We start from the raw sequence: 19,834 nt of genomic DNA, 5'->3' as shown, positions 1-19,834 counted from the left end.
TAGCTATTATAATTTGTCTGTACATTTCTACTTACTCGTGTGCTCTGTCATTATTATCTCTAACAAATTTAATTATATGTTGAAACTTGCAAGTGTCACACTGGCCCATGTCATGGCTGAAAATAGTCTGCAAACCAGCCTACCGAGATGGATAACAAAATAAATACATACATACATGCATACATGCATACATATACACCCACATAAAACTATAGATGTTGGTGGTAGACAAGGACCTCTTGACTCTCACTGTTAGTCTGTTTCCCTAACTACAGGAGAAGCTATAGATCCTACTTTGACAGCAGTTTCTTGTCTGTCTCATGCATCACTTCTTCTTCTTCTTTTGGCTGCTCCCATTAGGGGTCACCACAGCGGATTAACTGTTTCCATTTCTTCTTGTCCTCTGCACCTTGCTTTGTCACACCAACCACCTGCATGTCCTCTCTCACCACATCCATAAACCTTATCTTAGGTCTTCCTTTTTTCCTGTTACCTGGCAGCTTCATCCTTAGCATCTTTCTTCCAATATACTCTGCATCCCTCCTCAGCATATGTCCAAACCAACGTAATCTTGCCTCTCTGGCTTTGTCTCCAAACCTTTCAACCTGGGCTGACCCCCTAATATACTTATTCATAGGTTCATAGGTTCATAAGTAGGTACTAGGCTATCAATCCAAGGGCCTATATAAGCCTAGCCAACAAGGTTCCCTGGCTTACGCCACCCAAAGTTATTTTCCTGTGCAACTGTAGAGCAGAGACACAGAAGTGATCCCTGGGATTATTTCCTATTTCCCATCCACTCATCAAGATTTTTCTTGAAGAGTGCTAATGAAGAACTTTGCTTGACATAGATGAGTAGCCTGTTTCAGAGTATGGGAAGTCTCTGGGACAGGAATCTATCCCTCCAGCATGTCCTGTTTATTGTGGTGACAAGGTTTAGGTTCCTAGAGTGTGTAGCTCAGAGGGACTGGGATTTCTTTAGGTGTAGCATGTCCAACAGCTCTGGATTTGGCATAGCTTTATATGTTAGGTAGAGATCACCTTGAAGTAGGTGATACGCTACAGAGTAAAGCTGGAGCTTTTTGAGGTGGTCAGTTTAGGGCATTTGTTTGAGGCCAGTAATCCTCTTTGTGAGGTACTTCTGTGGCCTTTCTAGCTGCTAAAGATGTCTTGTGAGGTACATTCCAAAAGGGGAGTTGTACTCTATAATGGGTCTAATGAGTGTCGAGTGGAGGGGAACAGTGGCCTCTTTTTTCCTGGATGAGAACCCTTTTATGATGAGGTGTGCCACGTAGAAGGACTTCCTAACTACTGTGGTGATGTGACTATCAAAGGAGAGACTACTCGCATTCGGTGTTAAGTAGATTGCTGCCTATGTGGTAGTTCATGAGTACATAGTTTTTACCAAAAAGGATGACACTGCACTTTTTGGCATTGAGCTTGAGGCCATGGCTCTGATACCAGGCACCTGTCTCGGCGTGGCAATTCTGTAGGATGTCCACATCATTTGGGGACTTTACTATGGCTCCTAGTTTGCAGTCATCTGTGAACTTCATTAGTCAGAGGCCTTCTGTGTTAGCCTGTACTTCAGAGAAGTAGATACCAAACAGGGAGGTCCCAGGACAGAACCCTGTGGTACTCCACTTGTCAATGCTTTGAGGTCAGATTTGGAGTCTGCAACTTTTACATCGTGGGTTCAGTCAGTGAGCCAGTTGGCAACCCATCTTGTGACGTAGGGATTTATACCTAGTTTAGTGAGGCTTTAATTCCAGAATGGGGGATGGTGTTGAAAGCCTTGGCGAGGTCAAAATAGGCTGTGTGAACCACCTTACCTTCATCTAAGGCTTTGGTGACTGCCTCAAAGGAGTCGATCAGGTTCAGCAGGCATGATCTGCCTTTCACAAATCTGAACTGGGTGGGATCCAGAGTTTGGAGGTTTCCAATGTCTTTGTTTATGAGTTCCATGATAATACGTTCCATGGCCTTGCAGACCAGGCTCATCAGGCTAATAGGTCGATAGTTCCTGGGATCAGTGGTGGCTCCCACTTTGTGGAGTGGGATAACTGTTGCTGTGTGCCATTCAGTGGGCACAAAGCCTGATGTGAGGCTATTATTGAACATGGTGCTTACGTGGGGAGTCAGTTCATTCTGAAGTTCGTGTAAAACACAGCCTGTGATGTCCGGTCTCATGGATGCTGTGTTTTTGGCTTTAGAGAGTGCAGCTTTTACCTGCGTAGTTGTGATTATAGGGACTCTGCATTCCTCCTGTATAGATATGGGCCTTTTAAGGGGTGAGAGGGGGGTAAAGTTAGCACTGAACCTATCTGCCAGGATGTTGGCAATATCAGTTGGTTCTGTAATTTTCTTGCCTTTGTGCTGTAACTCAGAGCAGATCTGGGTGTTGCCATCGAGTTCTTGACATAGCTATAGAATACTTTGTGGTTGTCCTTGGAATTAGTGGCAATTTTGTTTTCATAGCTAGTTTTAGAAGATTTTATGAGGGATCTCAGCTTCTTACTGAGGCTGACCAGGGAGCTCCTCCACTCATGGGATTTTACTCTCTTTTGCAACAGTTTCTTCCTTCTGTTGTACAGTTTGTTTATGGCAGGGACCATCAGATTGGCTTCCTTTTTTTGGAGGATAGCGTCTTGGTTTTGTTTGGGATAGCATGATCCATGCACTCGTGTAAGTGCTTATAGAGTGCATTTGTGTAGGATTCAGCAGTTGTAACTGCATTGTCCATCTGCATGGGTGTCATGAAGTTCACCACTTCTGTCTTAAGAAGTATGAAGTTGGCTTTGGAGAATTTTTTTACTGTGGTTTCCTTAATGGGGGGTGGGGGTGGGATGTGGATATCAAGGGTGATTAGCTTATGGTCGGACCAGACCAATGAGGAGTTGACTTCAGGTGTGGAACACCGATCACTCATGCTGGTAATGACTAGGTCTAGGATACTGTTGCCCCTGGTGGGGGTGTAGATAAGTTGATCCAGGGCATTGGAGTTTATGAATTCCAGAAACCGTTGAGCTAAGGAGTTGGTACACGAGTAGTTTTCCCAGTTAATGGTGGGGTAGTTGAAGTCACCTATTATTAGGGTATTTGGTTGAACCATAATATTTTCCAGTACATCAAGAAAAGAGGAGTGGGAATTCTGGGGCATGGTAGGGGATCTGTAGCAAGCTACAATTTGGATTGCAGTTTTGCCCAGAGTTAGTTGCACTTGGATAACCTCGGATCCATTATGCTCAGCAACTAGCCTGGAGGTGTGGATATCCTTAATGAATATGGACACACCTCCACCTTTGGTGTTTCGGTTCAGGTTACATGGCCGAAAAGTGTGGTATGAGTTATAGCCTGGTTAGTGCAGGGGTGCTCTCTGGAGCCTTGAACCAGGTCTCAGTCACTGCACAGATATTGATTTTCTCCATTTTAAGGAGTGCCTTGAGTGAGTGCATTTTGAGATTTAGACTTCTAGCATTGAGTAACATTACCCTGAGTTTTTGCTTGCCTGTTCCTGTTATGGTGGTGAATTTGTTATTTGAACCTTGTCTAAAAAAGGCACTATAGGGGCAGCAAGAGTATTAGCCAGTATCCGGAATCCCAGGGTTGACAGGTGCAGGCCATCTGTGGCAAAGCATCATGGTCTGCCGACCATGTCATCCCAAGCAGACAGATACTGGATCCCCTTAGAATGACACCAGAAGCTTAGCCAATTGTTGAAGTCAATCATTTTGTCCTTGTACTTGCGTATCATTCTGGGCGATGGCAGAATACTACTCAGGGCTAGGATCATACCTACCTGGGCTACAAGATTGGAGAGCTCTTCCATGTCTCTTTTTCATGTAGTCCAGGGAGGTACCTCTCAAGTCATTCACACCAACATGGACAATGACAGAGTCATATTTGTACTTGTTGTGGAGTGACCTGAGTGCGTGGGTTATGTGGCAGATCCTGGCACCCGACAGGCAGCTGACAGTAACTTTCTCCTTGTTTAGCCTGGTGAGTGGGACATCAGTGTGCCTGACTATAGAGTCACCTATGACTAGTGTGTTGGGTATATTGTTTTGCCTTATTGGCTGTGGTTGAGTGGCACACTGAGTCTGTGGGCTATGTGTCATTTGGGTTGTGTTGGGGGATGGAGGTTGCTTGTGTTTCTGCTTTGGAGGTCTCTATTGCTTAGATTATTACTGAGAGCCTCCGCGAATGTTTTTGTGTTACTATGTGTGGATTTTGGTGGTGTATATTTAGTGAGACTATGTGATGAGTGTGGTGTGGTGCAAATGTTTACATTCTCCTCATGACTGTCAAGTTCAGTCTTGGTTGGAGAGAGCTTTACCTCCAGTTTGGCTAGATAAGTGCATCTCTCACAGGTTGTAGTGTTGGGTCATAGGAGGAGAGGGTTGTCTGTGTACATGAGACAATTTCTACATTGCCTCAAGATGTCCAGATTCATCAGATAGACAGGAGAGAACACTGGGAGCTGACCCTTGGACATGCCTGAATAAAAAAAAAATATTTTTCCTCTAGATAAGTGAGGAAAGTGAGTACAAGAGCTGTTTTTCTCTAAGCAAGTGAGAAAGTAAGTACAAAAACTGTTTTCCTTTAGGTAATGAGGAAGATTGAGTGCTATAGTAATTAGTAGCTTATTTAGTGCTTACAAGTTAAGAACAAGGTCTGAGTCCTGTCCATCCTCGTCACACCCAGTGCAAATCTTAACAACTTCAACACTGCCATGTCGAGTTCTGACTCCTGCCTATTTGTCAGTGTCACTATCTCCAATCCATATAACATAGCTGGTCTCACTACCCTCTTGTAGACCTTCCCTTTCACTCTTACTGGTACTCGTCTGTCACAAATCACTCCTGACACTCTTCTCCACCCACTCCATCCTGCCTGTACTCTCTTCTTCACCTCTCTTCCACACTCACCATTACTCTGAACTGTTGATCCCAAGTATTTAAACTCATCCATCTTTGCCACCTCTACTCCCTGCATCCTCACCATTCCTCTATCCTCCCTCTCATTCACACACATATATTCTGTCTTAGTCCTGCTGACCTTCATTCCTCTTCTCTCTAGAGCACATATCCACCTCTCCAGGGTCTCCTGCACCTGTTCCCTACTCTCACTACAGATCACAATGTTATCTGCAAACATCATAGTCCACGGGGACTCCTGTCTGATCTCGTATGTCAACCTGTCCATCACCATTGCAAATAAGAAAGGGCTCAGAGCTGATCCTTGATGTAATCCCACCTCCACCTTAAATGCCTCCGTCACTCCCACCGCAGACCTCACCACTGTCACACTACTCTCGTACATATCCTGTACCACTCTTACATACGTCTCTGACACTCCCGACTTCCTCATACAATACCATAACTCCTCTCTAGGCACCCTGTCATATGCTTTCTCTAAGTCCACAAAGACACAATGCAACTCCTTCTGACCTTCTCTGTACTTCTCCATCAACACTCTCAGAGCAAACATTGCATCTGTAGTGCTTTTTCCTGGCATGAAACCATACTGCTGATCACTAATCATCACCTCCCTTCTTAACCTAGCTTCCAATACTCTTTCCCATAACTTCATGCTGTGACTGATCAGTTTAATCCCTCTGTAGTTACTACAGCTCTGCACATCATTCTTATTCTTAAAAATCGGTACCAAAACACTTTTTTTCTCCATTCCTCAGGCATCCTCTCACTTTCCAAGATTTCATTAAACAATTTAGTTAAAAATTCCACTGCCATTTTACCTAAACACCTCCATGCTTCCACAGGTATGTCATCTGGACCAGCAGCCTTTCCATTCTTCATCCTCTTCATAGCTATCCTTACTTCTTCCTTGCTAATCCACTGCACTTCATGATTCACTAGCCGCACATCATCCAACCTTCTCTCCCTCTCATTCTCTTCATTCATCAGCCCCTCAAAGTACTCTTTCCATCTGCTCAGCATACTCTCCTCGCTTGTGAGTATGTTTCCCTCATTATCCTTCATCACCCTTACCTGCTGCGCATCTTTACTAGCTCAGTCCCTCTGTCTAGCCAACTGCTATGGGTCCTTTTCTCCCTCCCTAGTGTCCAACCTTTCATAAAATTCTTCATACGCCTTATCCTTAGCCTTCACCACCTCTCTCTTTGCCATGCACCTCATCTCCTTATACTCTTGTCTACTTTCTTCATCTCTCTGACAGTCTGACTTCTTCTTCACCAACCTCTTTCTCTGTATACTCTCCTGTACTTCTTCATTCCACCATCAGGTCTCCTTGTCCTCCTTCCCCTTTCCAGATGTCACACCAAGCACCTTTCTAGCCATCTCTCTTACTAGCTCTGCTGTAGTTACCCAGTATTCGGTAACTCTTCACTGCCACTCAGTGCCTGTTTTAACTCTTCCCTGAACTCCACCTCACAATTACCCTTTTACAATTTCCACCATTTTATCCTTGGTGCTGCCCTCGCACTCATCCTCCTCTTCTTGATCACCAATGTCATCCTACAAACCACCATCCTATGCTGCCTAACTACACTTTCCCCTGCCACCACTTTACAGTCTCCAATCTCCTTCAGACTGGCCCTTCTACATAAGATATAATCCACCTGTGTGCATCTTTCTCCACTCTTGTATGTCACCCTATGCTCCTCCCTCTTGTTAAAATATGTATTCACCACAGCCATGTCCATCCTTTTCACAAAATCCACTACCATCTGACCTTCTGCATTCCTTTGCTTAACACCATACCTACCCATCACTTCCTCATCCCCTCTGTTCCCTTCACCAACATGCCCATTGAAATCTGCTCCAATCACCAGTCTCTCACTCTTGGGTGCAGTCATCACTACTTCATCCAACTCACTCCAAAATTTTACCTTCTCATCCATCACACACCCAACTTGTGGAGCATATGCACTAACAACATTCATAATTACACCAACAATTTCCAGCTTCATAAACATCACTCTATCCGACACTCTTTTTACCTCCAAAACACTCTTAGCATACTGCTCCTTCAGGATAACACCTATGCCATTTCTCCTCCCATCCATGCCATGATAAAACAATTTGAACCCACCTCTGATAAACCTAGCCTTGCTCCCCTTCCATCTAGTCTCTTACACACACAGTATACCAACCTTCCTTCGGTCCATCATATCAGCTAGCTCTCTCCCTATACCAGTCATACTGCCAACATTCAAAGTTCCGACTCTCACTATCACAGTCCTAGCCTTTACCTGCCTTCGGGCATGCCTTCCCCCTCTTCTCCTCCTTCGGCCAACAGTAGCCCAATTTCCACCAGCACCCTGTTGACCAACAGTACTAGTGGCGGTCATTGTTAACCAGGGACTCGACCAATCCGGTATGTATATCTGTACTGTTGTCCGCATGTATGATTTGACAAAATTTTATGCCGGATGCCCTTCCTGACGCAACCCTCCCCATTTATCTGGGCTTGGGAGCGGCACAAAGAAATGCACTGGCTTGTGCATCCACAGTGGCTGGGTTGTCTCATGCATCACTGAATTCTATTATCTCCTGGCATACATATTTTCTTATGTCTGTCCCATGCAATGTAGAATCCCAATTTCCCCACCCCATAACTTTTACCTTATGTCTGACCTTTGCATTGTTGAATTTCTTCATTTTTGACCATTTGACATTTCCAGGAAGGCTGCTGTAAATAGCTACCACTGTTTATGTGAAGTAATGCTTCCTCACATTTCCCTTGAACTTTTTTCAAGCACCTCTTTTGTTTTCAAAATTGATAGCCTCCCAGACTTTGTGTGTTCTCCCAAGGTACTTAAAAGAGACTGCGTGTGTCACAAACCACAGTACTTTATTAAGACTAACGATGTTAAACTCTTCTGATCCTTCCTTATACATCTTCTAGGTTAGATTACATGTCATGTGTATGGCAATTTTCAATATTCCATCTGCATCCTTAAGATGAAAAAACCTCTAGGACTGTACAAATTATGCTAGGGCCAACAGTCTGCATATGAGTATAAAATCTTTTTTGTTTCTACTGATGGTGCATCTTATGTTATATGTTGGTGAGAGCAGCAAAAGACAAGGTTGCCTATCTGGTCTGCCCCTTTAGTGTTGATGGTTCCCTGCAGTATTCCCATCTATCATTGTCTGCGGACTCCAGTGAAAGCATCTGTGGTCTTAGCAATGAGTGATTATGTCTGGTGGCATCTTCCACCTCTGCCAGTCTTTTGAGAATAATTGCTTTCTAACATTTAGACTAAAGTTTGTACCCTCAATCTGAAAGCTGTATCTGTTCTTTCTCCCATCTTTCCTACTTTCTAGCACACTGCAATTCAATATCTTATGCATCTTTTTATGTCCCATTTTCCTCAACTTCCACCAGGGTAAAAAGGCTTCATTACTCCAGTTTTCTCTGATATCCCTTATGTTTCTGCCCCCCCCCTTATTATTCTGATGGCCTTTCCCAAGGTCGAGATAGATTTATTTTCTTTTCTCTGCATAGACATCAGAACTGCATAGCCCAAATAAGGCAAAATGGCAGCATTTGGCTGCCTAGTCATATGCTCCCTCTCTTGTGGTGGAATTCTTATTGTTTTGCCGGCAGTTTGTGATATATATTTTCATTTTAATAGTTCTTTGCTGGTTTTTGCCCATCTAACTTTCGGCTTCTTAGCCTAAACTCATCAACCCAAACTCATTTAGTTGCCTTGATTAGACTTATCATCACCAAAGATATTGTGTGGCTTCTGAAACTGCCACTAATTACTGTTGGCTATGATTTCATAATTTGATGATATCTGTAATTATCAAGTTAATAACTGACTTGCACTGCTCCATCTGTGTACCCTGTCTGTATATGTTCCTTGGTTTTGATTTGGGGATCTGTTGCCTGACTGTATGTGGGTGTAATAGGACTTTACTGGATGTCTGATCATTTCAACATTTGCAGACCAGTTTGAATCCTGCAGTAGAATTATGCTGGTAGGTGGTTTGTTGAATTACATCACTGCTTTGGATTTTTTGACTGTATGAATTTCAACATGTACAAAACCTGGAAAGTGAACTAGTCCTAGAAATAAACATCAAATCCCTCAAAAGTAGAGTGAAAGAAGTACTAAACATTGAGTCCCTAGTGACTTTAATAAAATAAATACTAAACATTGAGCCCCTTAGAACCATAATAAATGAAGCAATGCATCTTGAGTCCCTCAGAGCCATAATAAGAGTGGGGGATGATAAATTTGTTAGCATAAATTGTCTGATGGTAGCGCAGTAGGTTGGTGAATAATTAAATGACTGTAGAAATAAGGGCTGCAGAAAAGACAACACAGTGGTGCAGCTGTAGCATTGTTGCCTCACAGCAAGAGGATCTCTGGTTTGATTCTCGGCTGGGGTGCCTTCTGTGTGCGGTTTGCATGTCCTCTATGCATTCGTGTGGGTTTCCTCCCACATTATAAAGACATACATCTGGAGCATTTCTCCCTGCCCCTCCACTTAAAATTGGCTTCGTTCCAAGTTAGACTTTCCTGGCTAACAAATGTTAAATAAATAAAATGTTTTTAACAAAGAAAACTGAGACAATGTACCCTGGTTATAAAGAAAAAAACATTATTTTCAACAAAAGGTACCATTTTATATCTAAAACAGGTTAGGAAAGCCTTGAAACTTGACTATTTCAATATTGTCTTTGTCTGATAGTGTAGGTTTTTAGAATAATCAAAAATTTGCTGGCTTGACATTACATGGGGAATGAGCCTGTTGAGCTCACTGTGCCATGTACAGGTAGACATGCCTGAGAATAACACGTATGTTGTGCTCATTGTGCCATGTACAGATCCACATGACTGGGAACAACACATATGTTGTGCTCATTGTGCCATGTACAGATCCACATGACTGGGAATAACACATATGTTGTGCTCACTGTGCCATGTACAGATAGACATGCCTGAGAATAACACGTATGTTGTGCTCATTGTGCCATGTACAGATACACATGACTGGGAATAACACGTATGTTGTGCTCATTGTGCCATGTACAGATAGACATGCCTGAGAATAACACGTATGTTGTGCTCATTGTGCCATGTACAGATAGACATGCCTGAGAATAACACGTATGTTGTGCTCATTGTGCCATGTACAGATACACATGACTGGGAATAACACGTATGTTGTGCTCACTGTGCCATGTACAGATATACATGTCTGGGAATAGGTTCATAGGTTCATGGGTAGGTATTAGGCTATCAGCCCAAGGGCCTACGTAAGCTTGGCCAACAAGGTTCTCTGGCTTACGCCACCCAAGAAAGTTATTTTCCGGTGCCACTGTCCAGCAGAGCCACAGAAGTGATCCCTGGGGTGTATTTCCTATTTCCCATCCACACATCAAGATTTTTCTTGAAGAGTGCTAATGAAGAACTTTGCTTGACATAGATGGGTAGCCTGTTCCAGAGTATGGGAAGTCTCTAGGACAGGAATCTAGCCCTCCAGCATGTCCTGTTTATTGTGGTGTGTAGTTCAGAGGGATTGGGATTTCTTTAGGTGTAGCATGTCCAACAGCTCTGGGTTTGACATAGCTTTATATGTTAGGCAGAGATCACCTCAGAGTAGAATTGTACCTAGGGTAATTTTCCAAAGCACAACTAATTTTAAGAATGTTTTAAGTTTCAAGCATTTAGTACCTCCTAGGATAGTGGGCATGTATAGATGTGAATCCTGCAACTACTGCAGATATATGCAGATGAGTGCTAACTTCTCTATCCAAGGCAAAGATTTTACTAGGAGGCATAGATTTAATTGTAATACAAGTAGACTGGTTTACTTAGCCCAATGCCAAGTTTACCCATGTTTTTACATAGGCAAAATGGATAAGAAGTTAAGGGAGCGGGTGTACGAGCACCTATATTATATTTGAAAAGAAAAAGTTGAAAATGCCCTAGCCAGGCATGTTAAAGATTATTGTAACCATTCATTTTTATTTTGAGCCATTGACACTGTAGTAGTGGATAATAGGGGGGGATCTATGTCTTTATTATTAGAGCAATTGGAATTACATTGGCAAATTTTAACCAGAGCATATGCTAGACCAGGTCTGAATGATATATCGTCTATTTCATGTATTTTAAAGCTTAAAAGCCTCAACAGATGAATGCAATCATTAGTATTGCTGTTATTTTTATATATTTTTTTATTTTTTATTTTTTATATGCACATATATGTACATTTATATGTTTGTATAATTTTTAATATTTAATATTTTTAAAATGTAGTATTGATGAATCAATTGTCTCAATTGTTTTAGTCATGTGATTAGGGAAGACCATTTAAGTATACATTGTGAAGTGATTTATTTGTCTGATGAAGTTGAGTTAATAAACTTGACAAAAGCGCTAATATTACACAGTGACTCGGTATTTCTTGCAAGTTTTGTTGTTTTTAACAGTTTGTTTTTTGTTTTATATCGATTGTTTGTCAGACTAAAAAGTAATTTGGCTGCAGATTCACTACGTAAGTCTATAGGAAAAGATTAAGCATTTTATGGCCAGACATTAAGAATGTCAGATTTAAAAATCTTGGCATCTCAATTGGTCAGTTGCATGACCTCAGAGACGACTGCAGTGCTTGGTTTCACATGAAAATGAGTAGTGCAGTCATCTCCGAGGTCATCTGAGGTCATGCAGCCTTGGAGTCTGAATAAATAGTTGGATGTGGGGTATACCCTATGTCAAAGGGGTAAGGTGCAAACCTGCTATAATAATTGTATGTTCTGATATCTTCCTGATTTTCTGTTTACTGGGAGCTGAGATTTTCCATTATATTACTCAGTCCATGTCAATATGCAATGCAACCAAAATGGAGTTGCCACTCTCAATCTGCGGACATTATATTCGAAAGTCATGTCTTCAGATTTATAAGAACCCTTTGATACTCAGTAAGCAGCCAACCACAGCTTCACTGTGGCTACCAAGTGTACTAGTAGGATTAAAACTAAAGCCATTTACTTTGTAATACTGATATAATGTGCATCAGAAAGAATGACTATTGTGGTATCTTGGACGTAGCTAGCTCATTGTGTTGCAGCTCTGTGAAGTACATGTAATTTGCTTCCAGTTCTTCATGACTGAGTAACCCCTCCCCCCATCATTCATTACTATCATTGCAGAGTGCATCCATTGAACTACAAAGAAAGCGTTTGCTACTACTGTTATTCTCCTTGACTCTGGATTACTTGCTGAATCATTTAAGGTGCTTGGATGTTTTATGTTTATGTTACAACAGCTTATTTTTTCAATTGATTACCCATAGTCCCTTGTGCTTTTTCAGTCAGTCTTCCATACCCTCAGACTTTACAGCAAGTGGAAATGCCCATCATAAATCAGCCGCAGTGTGATTGCATTTATCATGTGAACAATACTTACACTGAACAAGAGCAGATCGTATCATCTGATACCATATGTGCTGGGTACACGCTGGGTGGAAAGAGTACCTGTCAGGTAAACTTTTACATTTTCTTTGTTGCCTAATATATTTATGTTTTTATCTATATATCTATATGTGTATGTATATTGCTTTGTTAACTGAGCAAGACCCACTAGATTTAAATGTATGTCTTTAGTAATGAATTAGGAACATTGATGAAGTCATATGTTCTACTCTAAGTTACACAATATTCATCTGTCACATACACAAATCAAGCTCTGATGTAAAAAAAAAAAAAAAAAGTATTACTTAAGAGATGGACCAGCTCATAATTCAACATCATTATGAAATTCCAGGAATTATTTTATGTGTATAATTACAATGATACAGAGATAGTTGAAAATAACTTTTTCTATTGAGCTTACTCATCTGTTTTATTTTACTGTTGCTATGTCACTCATGCATAATTACCTGGTTTGCTATGTCACTCATGCATTATTACCTGGTTTGCTATGTCACTCATGCATTATTACCTGGTTTGCTATGTCACTCATGCATTATTACCTGGTTTGCTATGTCACTCATGCATTATTACCTGGTTTGCTATGTCACTCATGCATTATTACCTGGTTTGCTATGTCACTCATGCATTATTACCTGGTTTGCCATGTCACTCATGCATTATTACCTGGTATTGAGAGTAGAAGGTTTGGACATAGTTTCCTGATTTCTTCACAACTAGTGACATGCCATTCATCGGCTAAGAACTTGTAGGCATATGTCTATACTAGGCTATCAGACTGCAGACTACTACAAGCCTAGGTAATAACCAGAGATCAGAATCAAACCATGTACCTTCTATCTGTGAAGTAAAGACCTTGACAATTATGCCACCCTACCCTTGTGCATTTGATTAGCAAGGTAATATTTAGGACAATGTTCTGGCAACAACCATGCAGCTTACTATTGGCTAATCCTGTAAAATGACAGCTGCTTGATTAGTGATTCCTCTCACACTGCTACACTACTGGACAGAATCCGAAAGCCGTGCCTTCAGTTTTTTATAAGTTATACGTCTAGTGCATACAAGGAGTTACTGCATTTGTGGACTGCTTTGTATATTTAAACAGAATTAAAACAATTAAAAAATAAGTAATTCTGTTTGGTAAAAGGAAGCATTTTGTGTGACACCTATTTGTTAGAGCATACTAATGCTAAAATGGGGCCAGAGGAACCATATATAGAAGGTAGATAGCTTGAGCCAACTGTGCTTATAAATGTAGGCACCATTTCATAACTTGACTCACCTGTGTTTATAAATGCAGCCAACTAAATGGTACGCCAAAAGAAAGTTTTCTACTCCTACAAAAAGCTTGCCCAAGGCATCTTTGTACACAGTGGCTGATTATAGTGGGGGTGATTTGAGTGGTCACCTGGGGACCACAGTTCTGGTGGGTGGGTGGTGGGAATGGCCAGCCACTGTGTACTAAAATTTTATTTTTAAAAAGTTATTTTTTTTACTTTCAGCACTACGTCTCTTAAGTTAGGTTATGTGCTGAACATAACTGCCAATGACATAAATTTATATTTTAAATTTTACTTAAAGAAAAAGAAAAACAAAATGCTAAATTAAGTATGTGCCCAGACTGTTGAATATACAAGCTCCCAAATGGGAAAATTAGCACTCTGGGTGGCAAAATCTTCAGGTCCTTCTTGCCAAAAGAAAAAAATGAAGCATGACATCCTAATGAGAATGGAAATGCTATGTATATACATGAAAAGCCCCCCCCCCCCGGTAACTAAATACATAAAAACAAAGGGGTGGAGGAAAAGAATGACCATTGCTGCAGTGATGTCTTTGAATATATACTGTTATGGTAAGTTTACTTACACAACTGCATTATGTCCATCATTAGTTCGCTGTTGCAGCAGCCCAAGCTGTATGGTCAGACTATTAAAGCTTGTATAGTATGGGAGGACAAAGGACAAGGGTCTGGGAACCCTGGAGAATGGTCCTAGCAAAGCTTATTCTAGAGCTGGAAGAGAAATCTAGTTTGCACTGCTTTGTAAAAGTATGAAAAAGGGACCAATTAGCTACCTCTAGAATGCATCTAGTGTCTACCTTTTCCAAAAAGCCACAGAAGAAGCTAAGGCCATAGTAAAATGAACCTTGACCCTGGGTGGAAGTACCTTCTTGTGGTGAGAATAACAAAAAGAAAATGCCAGATGAAACCATCTGGAAATAGTCTGTTTCCACACTGGTTAATCTTTTTTTCTTACCTTTATAGGAGAAACAGCTGTTCAGGTTTCCAGACAAAAAATAGTTCTGTCAAGATAATATCTGAGTTAGTCTGTATACATCCAGATTTTGAGACTCCTTTGCTCGCATTTTTAGGTTTTGGAAAGAAGACACAGTGATGGATGATTTCATTCAAAGCAAACTCTGAAACCACTTTAGGCATACAGGAAAGATTTGTTCTCAAAGAAACCCTGTTTTAGGAAATACTAGATAATTTTGATACACCATAAGAGCCTACCGCTCAGATACTCTTTATGTAGATGTCAGAACAATGAGTAACACTGTTATATAAATTAAGAACCTGATATCAACCAGACAAACTGGTTCAAAAGGAGAAAGTGTTATTTTTCCAAAGAGAAAGTTAAGATCCCCAGTAAGGGCCACCTGTTTCTAGGTGGATGCAAATGTAGAACCTTTTGTAAGAAAAGCTTAACTAAAGATTGTGTTGAAAGTGGTGGATCCATGCACAGACATGCTGAGACAGCCATGAGATTAACCTTGATACAGGAGTATGAAAGAGCAGAGGATAATAACTCACACATATATTGCATAAGCAGAGGTTAAGGAGCCTTGAAAGAGTCCTGCTTCTTACTGCAGACTAACTAGAAAATCTTACCTGGTAACCAATATATGACTTCCTAGTAGCAGGTTTCTTTGCATCATTAACACATGTTGCATGTAGTGAAAAAAAAAAAACATGCCTAAAAATTATATCATCCAGGCAGTTAATTGTTATTGTTCCTAGTCTGGGTGTATCATACAACCTGTCTTGTGTGAGTAGATCCATTCTCTGAGGAAGCTTGTAGTAACTGCCCTTGGCCAAGTCCATAATAAGGGAGAACCACTGTTGCCTGGGCTAGATGATAGTCACCGCAGTGATATTTTGAAAATCCTTCTGAATATTAAGAATGATCCTGGTTGTCAGTGGAAAGGGTTGAAAAGCATACAGGAACAGTCCTAACCAAGGGTATGAAAAGGCATATGTTTTCCAGGCCTGTTTGCAAGAAATCCTGGAGCAGAATTTCTTTAGTGGTCTGTTTTGAAAGGAGGCAAACAGATCTGCTTGAGGACTTCTTTACAAATGGATCAGATCCTGGAAGACCCCCCCCCCCACCCCGTCTGGGTCCTGCTCTGCTTGTCTAACATAACATTTTACTCTGATGGAATGTAGGACGTCAGAAGGTGCTGACTTGCTGCCTCCATGTTTGTTTATATACCCCAAGACTATGATGTTGTCCATAATCAGTAGAAGAGGTCCTTGAGACCACCAATGATTAAAGGAACTGAGCTAATTTATTACTGCTAACATCTCTTTTGCATTTATGTGCTTTTGTCTGTCTTGTTTATTCCAAACCCCTTTCACTTTTACCCCCATAAACTCCCATAAACACAGCTCCCCATACAAACTCTGAAGCATCTGTCATTACAGATTGTGCAGGGGTTGTCAGAGAGAATGGGAGACAAGGATTCAGAGCTATTTGGTCCCCCTACTATGGCAATTCTGTTTTGACAAAGTCCAGCACTGGAATCCGGGGGTGAAGATGGTGGAACCACATGGTTTTCAGCAGCCATTGAATGTTTTCAAATGTTGTCTGGAAAAAAGAATTACAAGAATCATAGATGCCATGAACCCTAAAATCTTAAAAAATTCCCTAGCTAAAGTCCTTGGCTGAATGGAAAAACTCAGGAACAGATGTAGATATAGATCTACTTTTTCCTGTTGAAGAAAGGGTCTTTAAATGAATAAATGCAGAACGTATCCTAGGAACACTATCCTGTGTGTGGAAACTAGAGAGAATTTCTGACAGTTCACTTGCAAGACTAGGGTGACAAGGATGTGCCTTACCCCAGAACAGACTCCTGATACTTTGCAATATAGTCTGCAAAGATAAGTAAGTTATCTAAATAAAGAAAGACATCCATACCTTGCATCTGCAATGGGCTCTCACAGGAGCTAGACACTTTGTAAACATCCTTGGAGCAGTACATAGACCAAATGGTAATGCAGAGACCTGAAAGACACAGAAAATCTTAGGAAAGGATGTGCCTTACCCCAGAACAGAGTCCTGATACTTTGCAAGATACTCTGCAAAGATAAGTAAGTTATCTAAATAAAGAAAGACATGTATGCCTTGCATCTGCAATGGGCTCTCACAGGAGCTAGACGCTTTGTAAACATTCTTGGGGCAGTACATAGACCAAATGGTAATGCGGAGACCTGAAAGACACAGAAAATCTTAGGAAACACCTGAAATCTGTAGACATGATGTTAAGTATGTTTAAATCTAGTTTTACAAAACTAGTGAAAAGAAGGAATATGACAGCAGTTCGAACTTTGAAACTTTCACAAACTGGTGAAAAAAATTTTTTAAACACCTTTATTGAATTATCACTTGTGACATAGGCAGATTTACATTTATACGAAAGTAATCAAACTTTATTAACACATTAGCATTAACAAACATTATACTTCACATATATTGCCATATACCATATAACCTAAGCAACATTACATAAATTATTCTATTCCTGCCCCTTTCTTTAAACAAGAAACATCTTTATTAAACCATCACTTATGACATAAGCAATCATGTATTTATATAAATGAAAACAAACCACACCGACACAATACTAGTTGCAAGCATTTTACATCACAAACCATGCTGACACACTTCCAGTTGCAAACATTACACATCACTTATAATCTATTCTACCCAATCATTTTCAGTCAAGCATTACATAGCTATTTGAAGTCATGCCTTCTTTTAAACCTCATTCTTCCCCTGTGTGTATTGTTACCACGACTGACATTTTTTCCTATGTAGACAAACTGGTAGAGAATTGATCAAGAACTTGTCTCCAAGAGGATTTCTTCTTTGACACCAGAAACAAATCTTGAGTAAAAACCTTTTCCTATCTTTCTTAAAGGAACTCACTCCACCACTCCCACGAAAAGCATTTGCTTAATGACTGGAGGGAACAATAAGTCTGATTTAGCGGATGTGGAAAGGAGGAAGAGTCTCTCATTGCCAATTGTATCACCACAGTATCACTCTCAGCCCCGTTTGTCTATGATAATATATTGCCAAAGAGGAAAATAAAGAAACAGATTCTTGGGACAGATTTAAAGCATTGCTAAGGTGGTGGTACAGGGTGGGAGAATGCTGCAATAAGCATTCTAAGTTATTGGACAATCCCATCTTTTGTTCTGACAGCCCCCCCCCCAAAAAAAAAAAAAACAAAAAAAAAACAAAAAACAAAAAACTCCCTGCTACTATTTCTTGAAAGCCTGCTTGTTAGAAGCTTGTTGATACTGTTTATTTTGCTTTTTGTGAAAAAGTCCTGTGTACAAAGAAAAAAGTATTTGTAAACTTTGAAAGAGAATATTGAAACAACTAAGTAACCTAATAATCAGCTTCCCACTTTCGTCATATTGTTTGAGAACCTGTCAGCAGATGAACCAAATGACACTTTCTAGTCCAAAAGAGAGTTCAAAATTTCAGCTTTGACATCCTCCGGTAACTTTTGGGTCTGTAACTATGTAAACCTTCTCATATTAGTAGCTGAAGCTGCTGCTCTGGAAACAACATCAGTGCAATTTTAGGAGGACTTTAAAGAATGCTTGGTCACCAGGGCACTAGAATTAATTAAAGAATTCAAACAAGACTTGTTTTCTGAGGAGGGAAAACTGACAGCAATATTCTTCATATTCTCAAAAGATGCTCTAAAGATAAAGTGACAGAACAATAAATATTTTTTTTCCAAATGTGTCAAAACATTCTTATCCTTGTCAAAAGGAGTGGGATTCACATTAACTAAATGTTTATCAGCAGAGGGATATGTCACAGAAATCTCTGCAGTATCAGATATGAAATGAGAAAATAAATGTATATGAGACTGAGGAACTTTATATAATCCATATGGCTTTTTGGGGCTGAAGATTGACTGTCAGACATACTACAGAGTATAAGAAAAAACATCTTTTAAAACTGGTAAATGTGGAGGAACAGTAGCTGATTGAGGAAAATCAGTTTGTAATAAATCACAGTATTTTTTTTCAAAGAGGGTGGTGGAATTTCATTTTGTTCCCACTAAAATATTGGTTAATTTTACAAATTATTTTATCAGAGGAACATGCAACTGTATGTAAAGGTTGAGCATGGAGAGGGTAAATGTGTAACTGTCTGTTTTTTTTTTTTTATATAATAGTCTATAGAAGGACACTAACTACTAGATGGAGCTTCAACCTGGGGAACAGGTCTCTTAGTCCAGCCATTCATGGAAGCATCTCCACTCCCTCCTCATAGCCCAACAAGAGTGGCTCTCCCATGCCCAAGCAGGAAACCTGAACAGCCACTGAGGAAATATCTATCAGTCCTTAGTGGATGAAGGGGCACACTAGAAGGATTCAGTGATAAAATTGAATGGTCCAAGGAAAAGGAAATGGACAAAGTAGAGACACCCACCGTTGACCTGAGCCACAGAAGGAGCTCGCTGCACTGGCAAGGACTCTTCAGTAATTTTGTCTTGGGTCTAGAGAAATGAAGAACTGAGGGACCGGTAAGCTGTTCCATGGTTCTATGGGAGTGGAACATTTTGCCAAGGAGTCTGGTAATTTGGCATGTGACAGATTTGGTACAGCAGATAAAAATGTGCCAGCATTGTCAGTAATAGATTGCAATATGCTGGGGACTGTGGAATATGCCCTTTCCCCACTGTAGTATGATCTCAGAGTTTGTCTCACTGTAGTATGATTTCCAAGTTGGCCTCATTGTAGTATGATCTCAGAAATGGTCCCACTGTAGTATGATCTCAGAGATGGCCCCACTGTAGTATGATCTCAGAGATGGCCCCACTGTAGTATGATCTCAGAGATGGCCCCACTGTAGTATGATCTCAGAGATGGCCCCACTGTAGTATGATCTCAGAGTTGGCCCCACTGTAGTATGATCTCAGAGTTGGCCTCATTGTAGTATGATCTCAGAAATGGTCTGACTGTAGTATGATCTCAGAGTTTGTCCCACTGTACTATGATCTCAGAGATGGCCCCACTGTAGTATCTCAGAGTTGGCCCCACTGTAGCATGATCTCAGAGTTTGTCCCACTGTACTATGATCTCAGA

General features: G+C 40.7%; 1 protein-coding gene across 1 annotated transcript in view; it reads left to right on the top strand.

Annotated features, from left to right (window-relative positions):
- LOC122813830 (serine protease 33-like) overlaps window positions 1-19,834 on the top strand; it is a 123,514-nt gene that overhangs the window by 70,805 nt on the left and 32,875 nt on the right. The window contains exon 5 of the mRNA XM_044086358.1: window positions 12,318-12,487. Coding sequence (XP_043942293.1) covers window positions 12,318-12,487 — 170 coding nt within the window. The remainder of the gene's footprint in view (window positions 1-12,317; window positions 12,488-19,834) is intronic.

The sequence above is a fragment of the Protopterus annectens genome, chromosome 10.part0 (assembly GCF_019279795.1).
Source record: "Protopterus annectens isolate FY-2018-M chromosome 10.part0, PAN1.0, whole genome shotgun sequence".
NCBI lineage: Eukaryota > Metazoa > Chordata > Ceratodontiformes > Protopteridae > Protopterus > Protopterus annectens.
The sequence above is the reverse complement of the archived record's forward strand: the minus strand, read 5'-3'. Positions and strand labels throughout refer to the sequence as shown.